Below are 21,487 nucleotides of genomic sequence, written 5' to 3' on the forward strand. Positions count from 1 at the left end.
TGTGACATTTTTAAAAAGTGCATTTTTTCTGTTTACAATGATATAAGGTTCATTGTACTTTGGCAAATAAACATGATACAGAACTGTTTGTATTTATTAAGAGTAGTAAAAACAGATTTTGCCATGGGAAACATTTTTGTTCTCTTAATTACTGTGTATTATATATTTAACTTACAGTTAGTTGTGCGGCGGGGCACCGTTGTGTTGAACCAGCGTAAATTACATCGTGTTTCCAAATCTAACCCATCCTACATATCTTGAAATTCATTTGGTAGAAAATGAAGATAACATTAGCCTGTCCAATTTTCGTCGTAAATGAAAGGTACCTATCTCACTAGATATTGTTTTCCATGGCCAACTCTGTTCACTTACCTTTCAATAATACGAAAATTACTGCAGGGCGTTTATTTATTAAAATACATTAAGCTAGCCTTATATCGTAATAAAGAGACAAATTTGTCCTTTTTAAAAATGTCAAAGCCAACTATGACTACCATTTAAAAAAATTAAAGTTTGTATTATTATAACTCAAAAATTGTAAGATCTAAAAATAAATTAGCATTAGTTAAGCATTAAAATGTCTAAAACTGTTATTCGTGTCATTTTGCTGTATTTCTAATAATAACGATTCTACAACACGTAAATGAAAAATCACTAAATCTGTTTTTCGCTCATATCTAGTGAACTGTGGATTTTTTTCAAAAAATAAAAGCATATCTTAAATAAGGTGTTAAAACGACAACTCTTCCCTCATTTAACCGAATCTGTATGTCATGGTTTCCGAGATCCCAATGCTTAAAATGAAAAAAAAAACTACCCCGTATAGGTAATGCTTCCGTTATATGACAGGTTTTTAGCAAGTCACATGGTCTCTTACATTTGTTGTAGAAATTTTTTAACTATGAAGCATAATCCACGTTTAAGAACTTAAATATCATTAAAATATCATTGCACCCCATTTCGAGTTATAGAAGGAAAAATGGATACCCAAAGAGGGGGACTATAAAGGATGTTTCCAGAATGAGTGAATTTTGAATGTGGGATGTGGATATGGGGTTAAAAGCCCCAGGTATTTGAAAAGTTTTTGCTGGTCAGGGATGGTAAGTGCTTCAAATGTCTTCTGTAGGGTTGATCGTGGAACAAAAAAATTGTGAAGCGGATTGTTTCTTTCTGCTGGTTTTTCTAACGAATCAGAAGAGATCATCTATTGTCTCGCACATTTTGAGCTTGCAATTTTATGTGTAATTACAATGTGAAGACTAGGGAAAATTTCAACATCTTATTCAACAATATCATATATATTTATAACAGGTAACGTGAATAAACCTATATTTTGTCGGGAGATGACAATAAATAGGATCGTTAATCTTCACAGCTCTGATCCTAACAGCGATAAGATTTAACACAATAAAGGTGGCGTACAAAAATATAGTGTCAATTAATTTTAATTATACGCATCGTATAACAACTTAGGTCTTACATCCTTATATGCAGCAGTTATTGTAAAATAAATAAGATTAATCAATGGTAATGTATGATCATTTGAGCTTGCATTTAATAGTAGGTATCTAAGCTAGAAAATCCAAAAAACGCGTTTTGATAATTTTCGTATGCTTCTATTGTTGGATAGTAACGACGATCTACTCTGTGTCTCTGTCTTAGATCTTAGTAGGCAAGATATTATAATATTAGCTAAAATTTACATGAAAATGTTATCTTTTTATAATGAGTTTATGATTCACTACAAGTTGAAAGGATCTACATGCGGAAGGATAATATATACATTGTGCATTCATATCGATAACGTGGTTTAGACGCGATTCCAGGTCAGATAGTCCAAACCTGAACCTTTTCTGCAACGACACACCAACTGGAGTGATCGTAATACGACGAAATTATGTGCAAATTCTGTACATATTTTTCTATTAATTGGTCCAATTCACCTTCTCTAAAAACATGATAATACCTATGATACGTAATTGCACCGCCCATATTGTCAGAAGGTAGCGACTCTTGCGATGTATCGCTCAAAGATTGATTTAGACTAGATTTATCTTTAGTTTTACCTACACTAACATCGGCTTTTTTTACCGGTAGCAAACACTGCTCCTCGGAAAACTTGGCTCTAGTAACCGTCCATTCCGGACACGATACCAAAGAAGCAGTGCTTCCTCCGTAACTGTACCTACTTATCGAACTGGTATCTTTATGAGAGTCGCTACTACCCTTCTCCGAAATTCCGTCATTGGATTCAATTGACAAACCAAAATGAACCGACGTAGCAACACTAGATATTATAGAATTACTGCTACTTCCTTTCTCAGATTCGCAAGACTCCACGGAAGATCCTTTTTTTAAAACAGCTTTGTTGATCACCTTCCCAGAACAGGCTACGTTTTCGGAAATTTTTGGATCTGTTCTAACTAAACTTTTATGAGAATCCTCGGTTCGAGATTCACTAACTTCACTACATATCGGTTTTAAATCGTTGCTCGTTGCTTCTACCTCATTTTTTATGCTACTACTAGTTCTCTGTTCGCACTGCAAGTTACTATAAAAATTATCACTAGCACTTAACTTTGCCAAGTACTCGTTCTGCTTCTGTATTTCCTCGCTTAATTTCGACAAATCGTTTAATTCCTCGCTTAACCGGTTAATGTACGGATCCAAAATTTCACTCTCACTGCTCTTCTCTTGGTACTGATCGATTTCTCTCAATAACTTCTCGCTTAGTTTATCCGCAAAATCTGTCAAGTGCCTGTGGCACTCCTCGTCCCACGACGGACCCTCGCCACTCGTCGCATCTGCGCTAAGTAACGGCACGGAATCGCTATCGCGTCGTTTATGCCTAATCCCGCTCGTCCTCAATTGCGCTCCCTTTATCCGTGGACCACACCTAATTACCTTATCCACTACGTTCGCTCCTGACAAGTTTTGCGAATCTTTTATCACAGCCGGAGGAAAATTAAACTTAGTGTGCGCGTTCTTAGACTTGTTCTCTACCACGCTTTCGATTGAATCCGGCGAAGACACCGCGCTTGAATCGCTATCCTTATCGTCGGTTTCGGGATTAAACAATTCCAAACTCAGCAGCTTAGGTAACGGACGCGCTAGTGTATCAAAATTTCCATTACTCATCGAGGACCTCCTCACAATGGGATAATTAGGCCTCATTGTGCGCATTCCAAAACCAGGCTTCTGACTGAGAATATCCTTGATGCATTTCAATCTCTTCTCCCTATTGTTTTCGGATAAATTATTCTGCTCCCCTTCGGTTTTCGCGTTTAAACTCTTCCTTCTAAATTTCGGAATATGCGGTACCGCGTATTTTTGTGCTAAGCTTTGAACAAGCGATTTACTTCCCTTCGGCTCTTCGTCCGTTGTACTTTTTTGGTCCCTTTCGATTTTCTCGTTCGAAACTGGCGAAGAGGGAGATTCCGAACATAGGCTTGTGGGTTTGGGAGAACTCAATTGTTTGGTTAAAGGGTATACGGAAAGCGGCATTTGTTTAATCCTAGGGCTGGTAGGACAAGACGATTGTTTAATTCTAGGAGAATTTGGGACGGATGCGTTAGTTGCTCTACATGATGTCGGCCCCGGGGATAAAGCTGATGGAGATGTTGGATCGGTCTTGGGGACGAAAATAACTGAAGCGAAACTATCTTCCGAATCTACACTGGTGTCGCTTTGGAGACTGCTATCTTTGGACGAATCGGAACCATCCTCCTTTGAATGGCGTCTTTCATCCGTCGACGCAGACTCTTTCTTTTCCTCGCTTCCCATGGCTCCAGTTTTACTTGGCGAAGTTACAACGGTTTCGTCCTCGGGAATAATTGGCGATGCTAGATCGCCGCTTTTCCAGTTTTGCAACATTTTTACGAATCCATTCCGAAGAGAGGAGCTCGTTACCTTTTCAATGTTGGTGGTGGAATTTTTAATTTTATTCGTAAAACCCGTTTTAATAAGCTGGAATCTTTTGGACGTAGATACGGAAAAAATTGAATCTCGTAAGGAATCAAAAGTGCGGTGCCTACTATAAATAAGATCCTCATTCAACGATGCTTGCTTTTGAATATTTTGCTTCACTCGCTCCTTTTCGCGAAGTCTTTCTACAGACATTAGGTCCTCGTTTAAGGATCGTTGTTTAAAAACGCTCCCCCTGTGACGAGACGTTAAAACATGTTTGTTATCGGGAAAAGTGCAATTGTTCATTTTCATGTCGGTTGGCTTGTCTAGTGCTTCTTCTTCGTCTTCGTCGCATATTGATTGTTTTTGTTTTACTAATTTAGGTTTTTTAGACGGCGTTGTGCATTTATCTCTACTATCGTTATTATCTTCGATATTTAAAGCTTCTTGTATACTAGGCACACTTGATTTGGAGCGTACAATATTATTATTTTCTACCGTTTTTATGTCCGTTAAACTTCTAGATTTCAAATTTGCGTAAAGATCGCTGAAGGAGTGAGGCGAGGGGAACGTTTGTCTACGTTGTGGTAGTTCATCGTCGTCTACTCTTCTCAACTCGATGGGCAAGTTTTGTACATCGTCGCATTCGCAACAGGTACATCCATCCTGATCGAACCGCTTCGTTTGGGAATCCTTCGTGCAAGCTGTCCAACTATCTAGAAACCATGGACGGTGGACGCCTCGCCTTCCTCCTGCTAACTTTTGAATTGCCCTTCTTACGAAGCTGTAACAGGTTTCATTCGGACTTGAAAGGCTGGAACTGCTAGGTGACGAACTACCTGCTGGATCTATGGAACGACCTTTATGTCTCGTCTTTCCGCGTTTCTTTAATCCAGTTTTAATTCTGCAAACAAAGTAAGATACGTATAAATTCTATGTAACTGGATGTTATACTAACAATAATTGTAATATTAGTGTAACTCTCAATGAAAGAGCGCCTAGTTTCTTGGTCCAGCCAGAGAAATTTCTGTGTTTTTAATGCATACCTAACAGTGAGTTGTATTGAGGCTAACGTCACTGTACTTCGAAACTAATTGTTTGCAAGCTAATTACCAAAAATCAACGAGATCAATAAAAGGTATAGGATCTTTTCATGTTAGTGGATGGTGCTGAAGTATTAAACTCCTCTAGAAGATCTCCCTCGACCTATGAAGATTATTTATTCGCCCCAAAAAGCTACCAAAAAATTCCTTGTAACAACAGCGACACCCCGCCTAACCCCTAGAGATTCAGAGCTGTTCGCACCCAAATAGAGGGTCCAGCAGGCGCAAAGATAATGGCGAATCGAACCGAAAATGGTTTAATGGAGAATTGAAAAGGAAAATAACGCTTCCTTTCCCTTACTTTTTGACGGCAACTAAATTGTTAATGGGTCTGCTCATTGTTCTTATTATCAGGCCGCGGATTATAAATGGGCTAGGGCGCCACTTTCGAGGGGGCGGCAAAATGTGCTACATTTTTTTGCATTACTTGCAATTCCCCTTCTCTGTGGTTCTTGGTGAATTTTGTTTCAAAATCAATATAAATAAATAACCGTATGAAACTTGGTCACTAAGCACGCTATTTTACTAAACAACGGGAACGTCGAGGTAAATATAGCCCAGGGCACTAAAAACATAGCCCGGGGCCTGATTATTATATGTAATTGATAATGTAACTCAGCGTGAGAAAGCCTGTATCTAAACACTGTTTGCAATTTTGTTCTTATTCAACATACAGGGTGCCCATTATGTATGGAATAGAGTAATATCTCTTTTAATATCGGCTGTATATAAAATTTTTCTATATGAAAGTTGTTTAACGTTTTATTTCCCATAATAAGGCAGCATTCAGTTGTTTTTATTTCAGAAAACTAAATGAGTAACTAAAAACAATTGATTTTTTTAAATCGCAGTGCACCTTTTCAGTACGCTCATTTGATAGAGATTTTTTTTCTTTTTGGCAATGTAACATGTTAGTTGGTTACAAGAAAATGTTTCAAAAAAATTTATTATAATATTGCATCAATAACATTAATCTAGATATCCTACATCAAAATAAAACAAATGAACGTGTATGAAGACAAAATGAAATTCGCAATAAATGATTTTCATCGCAATAAGTGTTCAACATATTTTTTTTATTAACTGCAAGGCACCATAACGGAAAGCTTGAAATGAATGTCTGAGTATTCTGGGAGAAATTGCTAAAGCAGTTATTGCCAATTTCGTGTTGTCCTCACTCTTGAAGGTTTAATAAGAAACACATTCATTTGTTTTATTTTGATGTACGATGTGTAGACTAATGATATTGATGTAATTATAATAAATTTTTGAAAAATTAATAAGGGCACTGACAGGTTTTATAATTAAAAAAAAGAAAAAAAATCTCTAAATAACGAAAGAGTGGGAAATAAAATGTTAAACAACAAAATATTGCCGAATAATGGTGGTTACAAAAACCCCCTATTAAAGGAGTAGAACTTATCTATCAACAAAAAGGCAGTGAGACTTGTTCCTTACCAAATTCGGGGGCGCCAAGTTTGAAACTATTGTTGTGTTAATTTACATAGTTTAGGCGATGTTTTGTCTAAATATCTAATTGGTTCATTTTCTTGGAAAATTACGTTAAGAAAAAATAAGGTGCTATAATTGCTATAATTGTATTAGGTGTTTGTCAGATGTTGTCGCAGGTGCGCATTTAGGTAAGAGAATTTTGTTTATTTTAACTAAGGAATTAGGGAGTGGCATCGAAGATGGGACAAGAGAGGAAAATGTGTTAAATAGAAGAAGAAATGTCTTAACGGAAGTTAGAAGAAGAAGTACAGATTCTAAGGCGAATTCCGATTAGTGTTTGTGGTTTTTTGTACTTGTCTGTTTAATGGAAATGTCAGTGTTAGATATTTGCATTATTGACATTACAAGGTAATTAAAACTTTATTTAATGTATTTCGATCGAGCGCTTGTAGCGTGGTATTTGTTGCTGGTACTGTCGCTACTTTTTATTACAGCAATTATCGAATAAATTTGTGTTGTGTTTAAAAGTTTTGTATCAGTTATAGCCTAGATTACGATCCTGAATTTTAAAAGTTTCATGATATTTTTTTAGTGGCTTAGAGACCGTGCACACAACACTATACAGGGTGTTCATTTTATTTTGTGCACTATTGCTATATGGAGCTACGAGGTAGGTTAAACTAGCAAACAATTTCTATTTTGCAAGACTATGTTAGTGAGCACGAAGAAAATGTTTTTCAACCAGTGGTTCACAAACTGTGGATACCAATTTTGTTGTTTTAAATTAAACTATATTTTTTTATTTCCTTATTTGATAGAGAATTTTATTCTGAATTCAGTGATATAATCTTTGTAGATAACAAGTTTTATGAGTAAAATGCGGGTTTAGATTTATTTTATTATAGCTAAAATAAACGTACGTGCCATGGACGAAACAAGTTGAATATGGATTCAAATTTTAGAATGCTGTAACCACGAACTTATAAATTAAGATGGGCTGCTAATGCTGAATTGACAAATGACACCTACATGGAGGCAGCCATGATGTGCACTCACTTGGCGCGAAATTCAAATCAACTAATAAACAAGCATTAACCTCACGTTTTCTAAATACATTACGGTGGCACATGTCATTTTCCAAGGCTGCAATAGTCTCAAAACTTGAGCACTAGGAAAATTCCCCTAGAAAATAACTAAAACCTGCACATCATGGCTGCGCCCATGCTAGGGCCATTTCTTCCTCTATGCAACTGTTTGATCAGCAGTCCATCTTAATTTATAAGTTCATGGCTGTAACCGAAACAATGACTATTTATGTTGTTTACAACTGCCAGTTTACTATTATTGAATAATTATTGTTGTGTGAATGCTATAAAGGGTGTTTTTTTAAGATGGGCCATACGACAATGTAAAGGCGTTTAAAATGGGCCATAGAGAAATTTACATTGCATCAATTGTTTCAGTCATAGCTTCCTCGCGAATCATCTGCCACAATACTCCATTGTCAACAGGAAATCACCCCTCCAACACGACGTAAGATGTCTAATCTAGACATCAATTCTCAGGCCAGTTCCCATATGTCAGATATAGGGCGCAGCCTCCCACACACACCTTAGGAAACTTGAAGTTTTTCAAAATAAAAGAAATTCGCATCATCTTTAACGCGACCTGGTTTATGCGAAATACAGAACTCCAACTTGCGGTAACGCTTATATGCTCAATTTTCCGTCGTCTGTCTGTCTGTGTGTCGTCTGTCTGTCTGTTCCTTCGAGACCTCGGCCCCTGGGACAGTAATCATTTACTCTTGTGCAGGTAAAGCGCATTTTTTTAACCGAAATAGCTTAGTAAATGGTTGGGTTATAAGGTAGTAACATGCTATTGACGTTTACTTTCTTGGTAGATGATTAATGGGAAGGAGGTCTTTACACATAAACATTTAAAGACCGCCTGGTATACATTCAAAATCTTCCGATGCTCCATACTGCAGATATTTGCACTGAAAGCTATGGTCGGTAGAAATTAATTCCTTTCGTTAAGACCTTTCCTTAGAGTACCATGACGGATAAAACCAGTTCCACTCCTCCCACCCACTCAAATCCCTCGTTTAATAAAGGGTAGAACGTGTGTTCCAGGATTCTAGGACTATTCTCCTAGAAGTCGTTGAAAACGGCAGAAGTGAGTGCGGGCGGACGGACGAACGGACGAACAAAACGTAAACAACTTCCTGAAGACAGTTATCTCCACAACACATCAGTTCAGTTCAGATTTAATTTATTGGGCATTTCGTTTATTTTTATAAAAAGTTGAAGTAATTATCTAAAGATAAGGATGTATTTTAATCGGAAAAGTGTTTGTTTTCGTATATTCCGCGTAAAATTTACCTACGTGACTGAAAAGAGCGTGCTGTAGCGAAGTGTTGATTGGTTTGTCGCGTTACGACGCTCTGTTAATTGGATGAAAAACTTCGATTCGTTTAAGAAGGAATGATACATTACATGCTGGAGCTAGCGTTGAAAGAGGGTCGTATATTTCTTGTGTTTTTGTTTCAAATGAATTGTTTTTAAGAATCGTCCATAGCACACCCATAAAAATTGCTACCTAAGGCACAGATCTAAGCATACACAGATTGCTAACCTTATGCATTTTTTGGGAAACAAGTTTAGGTATACTTAAAGGCGCCCTCTATTGTGGAGCAGTATAAACATGTATCGTTTAAAACTGTAATATGACGCTTATGGTTTTATGCGTTAGATGTCGCTGAAACAAAATTAAAGCGCTAAAGTTTGCACAATTCGAATTCCTTAATATTCGTATTATTACTGTGATATGATATGATAGGAGGTACGCTGAGCCATAATTGTTTAATTTAACACTGGAGCTACTCGTTCGTCGTAAAGGAGTTATTAAAAGCGGGTACCTGTGGTCACAGATACACACGAACATAGGGCAGGTTCTTAAAGAATCGTGAAGGTTTTTTGAAGTGGGCGGAAATTATTTGCAGCTTTAAAGGTCTTGACAGATTGCTAACTGCAAAGGTATACTTAAAAACTATATGTATATCTCTGCCATAATTAACGTTACACTCTTTACCACGCCGATAAGATTTGGAATACGTATGTAGGTATACCTACATATATATGATCTCTTGAATACGTGTCTATAAACAAATCACAAAATAAATTCACCGATTACAAATATCAAATGCCAATAATAACGAATTCGAATTATGCACACTTTACCGCTTTAAATTTTTTGCAGCGACATTAGCAAAAATCAATAAGCGTCATATTACAGTTTTAAACGGTACATGTTTGTACTGCTCCACAATAGAGGGCGCTTTTAAGTATACCTAAATTTGTTTCTCAAAAAATGCATAAGGTTAGCAATCTGTGTATGTGTAGATCTGTGCCTAAGGGTATACGAATTTATATCACTGAATTAAGAATGTTCTATCGCATAAGGACATAAAAAAATATAGTTCCATTTAAAATAACAAAGTTGGTATTGGCAGTTAAAATAGTCTTGTAAAATAGAAATTGTTTGCTAATTTAACCGACCTCGTAGCTCTTATAGTTCTCGAGATAGCAATGGCGAACCAAATAAAAGAAACACCCTGTATACAGTCCGTTTGATTTTATCTGTCACAGTGGATATTTTGGCTACTGTTAAGTCTACTCGTAATCGAAAAAGTACGAATTGTTTTGGATTCTACGCGCCAAAATTAATAAGAAAAAGTGTTTTCCCGAGAAATTTTGGTGTAGTCGATTTTTGGTAAAAAAGGAAGGTTATACACTGCCTTTTTTGAGCCCCGAAAAGAAAATTGTCTCAGATCGACCGGGAAAAAAATTTTTCTTATAGATTGTGGCCTGTAGAATCCATAATTTCAAACAGTTCCAAGATTGGGCTACTAGTTCAAAAGTTACAGCCCTTTGAATTTTTTTTCGAAATTTGTTTCTAGTCTATAACTTTTGATTGAGAAGTCTGATCGAAAAAGTACGAATTGATTTGGATTCTACGCACCCAAATTAATAAGAAAAAGTGTTTTCCCGAGAAATTTTGGTTTAGTCGATTTTTGGTAAAAAAGGAAGGTTATACACTGCCTTTTTTTGAGCCCCGAAAAAAAATTGTCTCAGATCGACCGGGAAAAAAAATTTTCTTATAGATTGTGACCCGTAGAATCCATAATTTCAAACAGTTCCAAGATTGGGCTACTGGTTCAAAAGTCACAGCCCTTTAAATTTTCTTTCGAAATTGGTTTCTAAAATATGACAAAACGTTACAGAAGAAAAGTTGTTCCACATAAAAATTTGTGTTATTTATTATAGCCAAAAAAACAATTGGGTTCCGTCACCAAAAAATTTGAGAACCGCTGGACTAGGGTAACTATCTTTTTAAAGACTGTTATGGTTGGTGGGTTTGTACAATCTCTATCATTAGTTCACTATATCAGTAAAGTCATTAAGAAATAGCCAATAGAAACCACAGTTTATGGTACGGTCATTGACAAAAGTAATGATCGCCTCTGCAGCATAAGCAACCAACATGCCTATCACATCGGGCTCCGTCAATTTCTTCAACCTTAATTTGTTGGTTCGCATTTCCAAGTTGCACAATATATTCACGTGTTGGTTGCGTATGCTGCAGGATTTACCTATTCGGCGACCATTACTTTTGTCAAAAACGTCGCTAACCAACCAAACCGAGGTATACTTTTGTTTTTATTGGCTATTTTTCAATGAAAAAATGATAATGTACTACTGATAATGATTGTATTCAAACCCACCATGCATGTGGAAATGCGCTTTTTGTCCGCTTTTACTAATTTTGGTTTCATTTTGCGGTTTAATAAAAAAAATAAGCGACAATCTAGTTCCTTGTCATTCAACTTTATTGTCATAATAGACCATGTAGAACTTCATTCACAAACTACCTCGTTTATGTTACGTTTTGGCACGTAAGCTACGAAAATTTTAAAACGCCTGAACGTTGAGTCTAGAATGTGTGCTTAAAAAGTTTGAAAGGGTTTCCAAGACCTCTAAAAACTTTCTGTAAAAAGACATTAGCCTTTAAAAGTATTCAATATTATTCTTCTAAAGTGTGCGGCAGTGTTATAGAGTCTTTAATCTATATATTGATTTGGCGTTTTGAGGTTTCTAGGCTCACATGCAGGTAATAAATCCGGCTCTGAGGACCAAGAGTTGCCCCTATGGCTAAAATTGTCGATAAGTGAGTACATACTTATTTGATCTATTTGAGTCACTGTCACTTTGAGTGTACGCGTGATAAGGAGGAAGGCAATCATCTTCAGACGTTGTCGTTGTCGACGTTAGTTCCAGCGACGGTTTGGTGAGTTGCTGCGGCCTATGCCAAGGCACCAATACATCTTGCGATTCGAACTTTCGGTGACTTTGTTCCATAGCCCAAACGGAAATAATAATACGACCACCAATTCTTAAAACTCTGGCTAGTTCACGTAAAGCACGTATTCGGCGTTCTGTTGTAGCTAAATGATGAACAACGGCAATCGATAGCACGGCGTCTAAACTTTCGTCTCGAAATGGTAGGGTTAAGTTGTCTATTACGATGACCTGAAATGACCAAATCAATCTTTAGAAAAAAATTGTGTTTGGAACCTGTACCTACCTCGTTGTCTTTTTCTCTTGCCAACTCGCTGAGACGGAACGACTTATCTCCTCCTATGTTAAAAAGTGATGAATTCGTATTTAGATATTTTCCATTTCCGCAACCTGAAACGAAGTAATGAAAATAAAGAAATGACTTTGATTAAATCTATACTACGAGTAATACAAATCGCATTCTTAGAGAAGTTCGTCCATGTCCAAATGTTTTGGTCAGAACACTACCAAATCAAATAACACTTTTGGCTGGTTGTGGTTAAATCTTAATTAAGTAATTATGGCGTGTGGATCTATTAGCAAATAATTCATCAAACTTTGCAGAAGTGGCCATGCTCTCTGACTAAAATATCTTTCAGATCTAGGCACTCTAGCGAGCGTCCTTATAGGATACCCCTCAACCTATTCTATAGATCAACAATCCAAACCACGGCGCTGAGCAAAAGAGGAGAAAGAAGGCCAGACCGGCCCAAATGGGTCAAAATATAATAACCTCACATTTCGACGAAATTATGTGAACTTTGTATTACGATTGTGGAAAATTTAGGGCTTCTACCGCAAATTTTTTGTTGAAAACGCTTAATTAAGGTGCCCTCTAGCCGTTTTTATCAATTTCATGGTCGTACCTGGAGGGAAGGGACTTAATAACGTCACGTAACGTTTTTGAATTATCTGAAACACAATTCAGTGGCTACATTTACATGTTTGTATATTGGATTTCATTTAAAATACTTAAACTTGAAATACGTTATTTGAAATTGATGTCTTTTTTTATTTTGGAAAACCACTTCTGAATTTCACATTGTAAATACTACGTAATAACGTATATTCTTAAAAGTAAAATTAGATATAGATAGCCCCATGATTACCTCCTGTTGATGTACTGATGAGGAAATATTAATAAAAAGGGCGAAATTAAACGGTTATTTGTCTGTAATTTAAACTACATATTTACTTTGTTTCAATAACACTTTAAAAATCTCATAATTAATATAAAAAATGATTTTACAAATAATTAAATCAATCTGAGCAAATTAGGAGAAAGAAAATCGTATCAACATTTTTCTGTGAAGAGTAAAAAATAATTTTAGTTGGGGTATAAAATGTTTTTAATTGGTTGGAGGGGGAGAGGCGGCGATTTCGATGGGCCCACAGGCGCAAAATATGTACCTAGATCCGGCCTTAATAACTAATAACTGGCAAATTTATTGAGGCTACTCTATGCAGACCGATGCAATCGGCTCTTAGAGTAACCGAAGAATTCTGTAGGGAATTCTCCTTGTCTATCAACCCGACAAAAACAGAGTGAGTTCTCTTCACAAGAAAAAGAAAGGTAGAGTGTCTTCGAACCACCTTCCGTGGCGAAAGTTTGACATCGCTATCTCTGTTCCTTCTCGAGTTAGACAATGAACAGACAGACGGACGGACAAAACCATCACATACTAAGGGGAATTTATTTTCTTTCGAAACATTATCTTAAAAAGCTACCTTTTTACGAATAAATTTGCAAAAATTCACTAAAACAAGGGTAGTCCAGGAAATATATAATTTTAGGTTACAAAATTCATGGTAGTTCAGGACACAGGTGGGTGTTATGTTTTCCGTGTCGATGAATCCGAATTTTCAACTTCCCTCCAAAAATTCTCCCCGCAACCCCCCAAATTTTGAAAAAAGGAAAAAATATCGTTTTCTTTTTCGAAAAAAAAACCGTTATTTTGTATAGGTATTTCAGAGAAACACTCTCTGGAAATACCTCCCAGTATAGGAGATATTATGATAGACCCCCCGCTTTATATTCTTTACCAAAATGCATGGTACCCTTACCAATACCAATAATTTTGGAGAGATTTTTAAGGACTGAACGTTTTGAGCCAGAACGCATGAACAGGGGGTACAGAATACCTCCATGTGCCGAAGGTATTATGAGATGTCTTACATAGATTTATACATTTATGGCTCAGTGGTAAGAGCATTGGGTTATAAATCCGGAGGTCGGGTGTTCGAACCTGGATTGAGGTGAATTTTTCATCTGTGGCGGAGATGGAAATTACCTTAGACCAGTTCCGAGCATTCTACCGGCTACTCCGAATTAGGTTTTCCTGCAGTTTTCCTAATTCGTAAGGTAAATACCGGAGTAGTATAGACCAACTTAAGACCTTCTGCAGAGGCACCTCTAAATAGCATTATGCGGGTCACTCTGTAATTGGGCGCATGCCTGTTGAGGGCTCAAAACAAGAGAGGGATAATAAAAAAAATAGAGGGTATTCCATACCCCCCCCCCTCCAGACCGCCCGGTTTATATTTTTTACCAAAATGTGTACCAAAGAGTCTTAAGGACTGAACTTTTTGAACCAAAACGCATCAACGGGGGGTACGGAATGCCCCCAGTGCCGAAGGTTCTATGATGTGTCTTTCTTGGTGGGTATTCCCCCCCCCCACCCCGGCCCCCGGATGCTATACACTTACACCATAATTTTTGGAAAAAGTTTTAAGGGCTGAACGGTTTCAGGCTGAACACATCACATTCCATACCCCCAGACCCCCCAGTATAGAACGAGATAATGGTAGTTGTAGGGAAATGTACAGGGTGTCCTATTAATAATGGTCACAGGCCATATCTATGGAACCGATAATTGCAGCTTCAAGAAAGAAATTTGAATGAGCATCAATATCGCAATTAAAATTTGTGAATGTTCGTAATTTCGGCATATCTCTGCTTAGAAAACTGATTCCAAAATGCGGTTTTCACTGATATTCTCACTTTTTCATTTTATTTGATAATATCATATAATAATTATATCCTTGCATTTGAAATTTTCAAAAGAACCTGCAAAGTTTATGTTAATGTCACACCGCGCCCTCTAACACTCATCACATTTACCATTGACTAATTATTATTAGTCAATGCATTAATAAAAAGACTCTATTCATGTAAAATCTGATTCCACGAAGAGAGTTCTTTCCAACAGGACATTTTATACGAAAATCTGTTAACCTAATCCGAAGTTACATTCAGTTCCTTACAGGGATGTTCCCCTTCCCCCACTCCTCATATTTTATGAGCTAGAGCAATATGTGCTGCATCATAATGATACAAAATTGATATAAGATTGCTATGCATGTATTTTTTATGCATGTTTCTTAGGTATATTTTAGGGAAAAAGTCATTTTTCCACTTAACCATGAATCGTACGCCCTCTAGCGGCAAAGCTAAAAACTATTCCAGCGATTTCTTTTGGTCCCCTTTTCCCGAAGCTGTGCAATTAACGGTTCCATAGATATGGCATAGATAGGACAACCTGTGCACTGAATCTCTCTTCTTTTTTCAAAGTCTATATTTTATAAATATGTAGATGTGTTCTTAATTCTCAACTGGCCTGAAAATAGGCGAGGAAAAGTTGGAGGTTGAGGGTTGAGTTGATTAGAAGAGATTAAAGGGGGAAGGGGGTTCAAACAAAAGATAAAGGAGAAGGAGGAAGAGCGATCATGAACGCCGCCGAGTGGCCAATGAGGATACTTCAAGGCACGCCAGCGCCCCCTACATGCGTAGTACGTCAAAATGTTTTAGGACGTTTTTGGTCGCATACCATTATCTACATTTCCGATTTGTAAGTATTTTATTGGTGCAAGAAAAAAAACGATTTTAAAAAAACATATTTTTTCTTATTTTCCAGACTTGAGGGGGAGTTGCGGAGGGAATTTTGGATGGGAAGTTAAAAATTTGGATTCAGCAACCCAAAAGACATAAAGTAAGTCTATTTCCAAAACTACCATTAATTTTGCAAGCTAAGATCCTCATATGTTCTCCATTGCCTGGACTAGGGAGCGTTTGGACTCTGTTTCTTACTGTGTCAGGTGCGTAGAAATCCAAAATGAAGTCGGTTTTGAGCTGAAGGGCCATTTTGGGCCCTTAAGAATAGAAAAATGGCCTAAAAATCCGACAAAAAACCAATACAAAATTGGCAAATTGTGTTTTTGTTAGACAGCGGAAAGATTGGTACGTGTGGTGTAAAAATTTGAGCCACTTGGCGCTTCCGGTGAGGAGTTTATGATTGCCATTATTGGGCTTAAGTACCTATAACGCCCTACAACTTTTGAACGGGAGGTCTTCGGGTTTTGAAACTATTTATTCCTCCTGGTTCAAATAAGAGCCCTATTGAATTTGGGGTCAAGAGATCAAAGCTCCCTACAGTTACAAGAGTTATATCGGGTCATTTCATACTCCGTTGCTTCGGTTATTAATTTATGCCTTGGAACATATTTCAATTTGTTGTTAACAAATTGTCTCATTACTTTTTTTGCGATTCAAATGTTCATTTTCCCTTGGTAAACTTAAATTTCCTTAGTAGTGAACTTGCATTAAGAACGTTAGTTACTTGAAAAAAGTATGTATACGACCCTAAAGGGTTTGTATGTTTCTCAAGAGCGAATACAATCATTCTGAATTGAAATCTAACTTCCAGATGCGCTCACTGAGATAATGAAACTTTTGTTGAAATTCTAGTGCTCCATCCAGCATATATATTTCACTGTGGATGCGTAGCCCACCACCAAAACGTTAGGTACCTACTTTTATTGATCTATTTTGAAAACTTGCTTATTTTGCTCGTCTCTTAGTTAAAGATATTCTGTATTTCCAATGATAGAGTTAGTTTACCCTTTGTTCTCAATTGTCCCTCCATGATGAAACGTAACTATTCTTAAACTCCTTCGTCTTGGCAATAAAAGTTAGGTATGTAGTGAATTAACTCACCAACATCACAAATGATTGAACCCTGCTCTAAATCCTTAAGAAATTGCTGAACGCGTGGCCAGGGACGACTCCGAGGATTTTCGGAAAATTGCTCATAAACATCATGTACATACGCCTGTTCCAACGCGACACTTCTGGCTACCCTATCGTCCGCCGGCATCCTTCCACGATAGAAAACCTGAAACAATAGAAATGTTGGTTATTAATTATCAATACCACAGACAGTGTCAATACTAAGCGTCAAATGAACATTACGAAGTTTTTATGTTATAAATAACATTGACCGGCATTATTATTCAATTATTCAAACTACGGAGCGCGTCTCGTAACACATGCTGATCAAAAACCGCATCAAAATGGGAAACCGGGAACTTTTTGCCACGTACGATCCATAACTCTGCGTTATTGGAACAGTTTTTTCGATGTTAGGATTCTGCACCACATGTTTCTTTAACGTAATAGTCCGCACTATTCATTCCCGAGGTCTACATTCTAAAGTTTTTATTAAAATTTCGTAGGCGACGTACCTGAAAGGTAAACATTATTCAGGGACCTTAATACAATGATATTCTTCCTTTAATAAAATCTCTATGAATGACGACGAGGGCGACGGCATATTTTTAGCGCATTTTTTCTGTCCGTCCGTCCGTTCGTAATTACTCTTGCAGTTTTCAAGATATTTGGCGCCCGAGCAAAGAAAAATCTTGACGATTACGATTGATATGCACAGGCTGCAAAATATCAACTTTCTTATTTTTTAATTTATTGTTCCTCTTACCCTCAACAGGCTTTCGCACAATTACAGCGTAACCCGCATAATTCTTTTTAGAGGTGCTCCTGCAAAAGGTCTTATAAGTTGTTCTATACCACTTCGGTATTTACCTTACGAATTAGGAAAACTGCAGGAAAATCTAATTCGGAGAAGCCGGCAGAATACTCGAAACTGATCCAAGGAAATTCCCACCTCCGCCCCAGATGAAACATTCGTGAAGAAAAAAAGTGCTAAAATCAAATTTTTATGACTTGTGAGTTTCAAGTCAATTACATCAACTTTCTTATTCCTTATGGACGCCATATTGGATTTTTACACGAGGTAGAGAAAAATACAAAATCGGAGATACTAAATACTTAGTATTTCATTGGTTTCATTAGTTTACAATGTATTTCTTATGGCCATAATTCGCGTTGATGCCAGACAATAAACGAAAAATGTTAATTTTAAGCAAGCCATGGATTTATTGCTATAAAAAATACATTGTAAACTGCAATGTAAAAATTCAAGATTAATTTCCGAATGAAATACTAAGTATTTGGTATCTCCGATTTTGAAATTTTTTACTTTATCTAGCGAGGTAAAAATCCATAAAAAATAAGAAAGTTGAGAAAAAAATCACTAAGGGTTTGTTAAAATTATTTTTGGATGTCTTTGAAAATAAATGAACGCCAGGTCGTCAGCGCATTCTCGAAAATCACATTCTTTGGAAATTTGGGAAGTTATAAGAAATTTTGAAACGAAAATTGATTCGCATAACTTTGCGACTTTGTTTCTCTTCCGGTTTACGAAATCCCATAGTGAAAATGAAAATCAGGTGCCAAATTCTTGACAGAACAGCTTCCTAGCTCAAACTAGATAGGTATAAAACAAAAGTGTTTGACAGTTTCATGTCTAATGAACGCTGCCAAAATTTTAACAAAATCAAAATAACCGTTTTGGCACAAAAATGTGGACATTTTTTTCTCCGTTTTTAGTGCATTTTTGCAAAAAATTTTTTTTGTAAAAAGTAGCTTTTAATCTCACTTTGGCTGGCTGGCTGGCTGGCTGACTGGCTGGTCGGCTGGCTGGCTGGCTGGCTGGCTGGCAGTAAATGCGCGCCCGTAGAAAAACGCTTGTAAAAAGACAAGGAGTGTACATGTAACTATCGGGGCCGTGTAATTAAGAACGTTAGGGATGGGGCTACAAGATTTGGAGTCGACGACATCTGGACGCCATCCCCGAGCGTATTATACTAACCTGGAGATTTTTCAGTTTTTATCTATCTTCTTCTACAGTTTTTCTCCGATTGTTTTCAAATTGGTGTCGTCGGGAAGATCTTGTCAACGCGCACAACTCCTGCGTCGCGGAATTTCGTTTTTTTTTCCTAGGGGCGACATAAACCACCTTTTGCGCGGCGCGCTTCGAGGGGTAGACGACTTTGGGCGCCCAAAAGTTTCTTACAGCGCGAATCGCGGTCTCTCTTTCTCGTGTCACTAATAGAAGGTCGAGCTATGTGAAGTACCCAAAAGTTGAATACGATTTTATGCCGGGATTTTAGCGAAATCTACCAAAATGTGAATTACGAATGAACGGGACGTCGGAACTGTGTATCGACAAAGGGAATGTGGTAACCCCCGACGAGATCTTACTGATGGTGGAGTCGAAACTTCAAATCCGAATTGTTGCGGGTGATCAGAAGTGGGTGTCGACAAAGGGAATATGGTAACCCCCAAAGGATTTTAATGATGGTGGAGTCAAAACTTCAAACGCGAATTGCGAGTGCACGGTAAGTGAGAAAATGGTACCGACAAAGTGAACGTGGTAGCTTTCGGCAAGATCTTATTGATGGTGGAGTCAATATTGGCTAATAAAACACTGATCTGCCACACAAAAATGCGCTGAAGTCTCTTCGATCTCACACGAGGACTTTGATCATTTTTTTTTGTAATACCATAATCTTTGTAGGTTGTATACAGAACAAGAAAGTCTTTCGAATAATTTAATAGAAATTTTGCGTTGAAATAAAGTTCGATGCCTTTACGGCGCTCCAAATTTTTTTTCAAAATCCGGCCCGGTGTTTTTTGTTTCCCTATGCCTAATATAGGTACAGATTCGAAATTTGAACAAAACCGTAGAGCCGTTATCTCGGAATAGTTATTTACATAAAAGTCCGGAAAATTACACATTACTGGCGAGGAAATATTGAAGTGCGAGGCACCTTTGGGGCCGAGTACTTTAATTTCCGAGGCAGATAATGTCATTTTACTGACGAGTTATGTATTAAATTTTACCCGAAATCGTATTTTATTACAAAATTTGCCTCTGTCATGGAAACTAAAATTTCCTGACAGAAAATACGTATGGAAATGAAGGTTTCATGACGATTTTGGGTCAAAAATTTATTCTTTAAAACTTGCTTAAAATGCACGTCCACATTTGATGAAATTTGGACATGTCCAAAAAACGGTGATCACAATAGCGACCTAGCTCAAGCAAGGAATAGCCTACTGGCGGCAAATTTGTAAATCCGCCACTGGGCCCAATGTGATGAATGCAGAAGTTTCAAAAAACAATCTGCATGTCATAACTCAACCAAAATGAGTAGGGTTAACGTTCGATGGAATGCACGGTTAAAAAGAAATAGAAAAATATTAAAAGAAAAGTTGATACTTTGCTTTAGGATCACCTCCCCGTAGACTGAATAATTAGGTGAAGACATTAGTTTCCGAATCGCCAATGGTAATAAATAATTTGTATCGTTCTTCAAATTGGGGATAAGGTATAAATACAAATGCGTTTGTGCATACCAGAATCATTTTCAACGTTTTCCCAACGATATCGGTGCATAAGTATCTCTTAGTCAAAAGGCACGTGGTTGCATCCGGATTGAAATGTATTAGTATTGATTCTCATTAGCATAATAGCAATAATCCCTTTGAAAAATGTGTTAGAAAGCAGCAACAATTCAATCTTCCACTAGAATTCTTCAAATTAATTACTATTCACAAGAAAAAGGTTGTTGAATTTTTGCATTCTGAGGTTCTGGTAGCAATGTATATGTATCCTGATATTATAAATGAATAATTCAATTAGGAATGAACAAAATAATGGGATTAACGAATTTATTCCCTTAAAAAGCACCAGTGTTATATTTGTTTAATTAGATATGTTAATTGCAGGTTTATATATTACAATGCGGTGCAATAAAAACGTTTGCCATTGAAGTTACACGTTAATTAATAATTCAAATGATTCGATTTGATATCAATAACTTCCTATCTAACAGTATCGATTAGTAGGTATATTTCAACAATAGAAACGTTGATATCGAGTTTTTTTTTTAAATTTTTTTATATTAAATGTGCGCCCACGTTCGGTGAACGGTATCTTAGACTCCAGCATACGTATTGATCCGCGCATTTCTCCATCCCTTCTGATATCTTCTCTTCCAACCACACTTCCCATCAATTTGTCCCTATCGCCCCGTTCATTCACTAAAATCACCTGCTTATCGACTTGCCATGGGGACACGAACGAATAGAAATGCTGGTCCACATGTTATTTTTTTTAAATTTGGTAGCGGGGCCACACTATGCAATAACAGTAAGCATTTTTCATTTATGGGTTTAATGTGCCCAAATATCGCGGTTTGCTATATGATTTAAACTGGGCCATAATGGAAAAGATATATCTACTACTTACTAATTCGTTGTCCTACAAATGGGTTCTACTGGAATCGGTGAAACACTGTATCTCTGATATAATCTGCTTCTATTCACAGTCATCATCACTCGTCTTTTCCTAAACAGTTTACCATAAAAAATATAAAATATAACCGATAGCACCCCCGATAAACACTCTGGACGTTGTTCTTCACCAGACT

At 37.0% G+C, this 21,487-nt stretch overlaps 2 protein-coding genes across 10 annotated transcripts in view; both read right to left on the reverse strand.

Annotated features, from left to right (window-relative positions):
* The window catches only part of LOC116165328 (potassium voltage-gated channel subfamily KQT member 5-like), a 345,213-nt gene that overhangs the window by 131,095 nt on the left and 192,631 nt on the right, over positions 1 to 21,487 (reverse strand). The window lies entirely within an intron of this gene.
* Positions 710 to 21,472, reverse strand: LOC116165326. 2 transcript variants are annotated; one of them, XM_031479664.1, is made up of 7 exons: positions 17,733 to 17,855; positions 17,629 to 17,687; positions 17,378 to 17,581; positions 16,851 to 17,028; positions 12,105 to 12,208; positions 11,700 to 12,049; positions 710 to 4,810 (listed from the first exon to the last, which is right to left on the reverse strand). In XM_031479664.1, the coding sequence occupies exons 3-7, from the start codon at positions 17,390 to 17,392 to the stop codon at positions 1,828 to 1,830; spliced, it is 3,630 nt and encodes a 1,209-aa protein (XP_031335524.1). In that variant the 5' UTR covers positions 17,393 to 17,581; positions 17,629 to 17,687; positions 17,733 to 17,855; the 3' UTR covers positions 710 to 1,827. The 2 variants fall into 2 exon arrangements, with proteins under 2 accessions (XP_031335524.1, XP_031335525.1); XM_031479665.1 differs by lacking the exons at positions 17,378 to 17,581; positions 17,629 to 17,687; positions 17,733 to 17,855 and adding an exon at positions 21,307 to 21,472.

Source organism: Photinus pyralis, unplaced genomic scaffold (genome assembly GCF_008802855.1).
Source record: "Photinus pyralis isolate 1611_PpyrPB1 unplaced genomic scaffold, Ppyr1.3 Ppyr1.4_LG3a, whole genome shotgun sequence".
NCBI classification, from domain to species: domain Eukaryota; kingdom Metazoa; phylum Arthropoda; class Insecta; order Coleoptera; family Lampyridae; genus Photinus; species Photinus pyralis.

Coding starts and splice junctions, on each gene's coding strand:
- LOC116165326 (XM_031479664.1), bottom strand. Junction 12,209..16,850: donor TTCAATCATTTGTGATGTTG/GTGAGTTAATTC, acceptor ACTTCGTTTCAG/GTTGCGGAAATGGAAAATAT. Junction 12,050..12,104: donor CAAGAGAAAAAGACAACGAG/GTAGGTACAGGT, acceptor TGGTCATTTCAG/GTCATCGTAATAGACAACTT.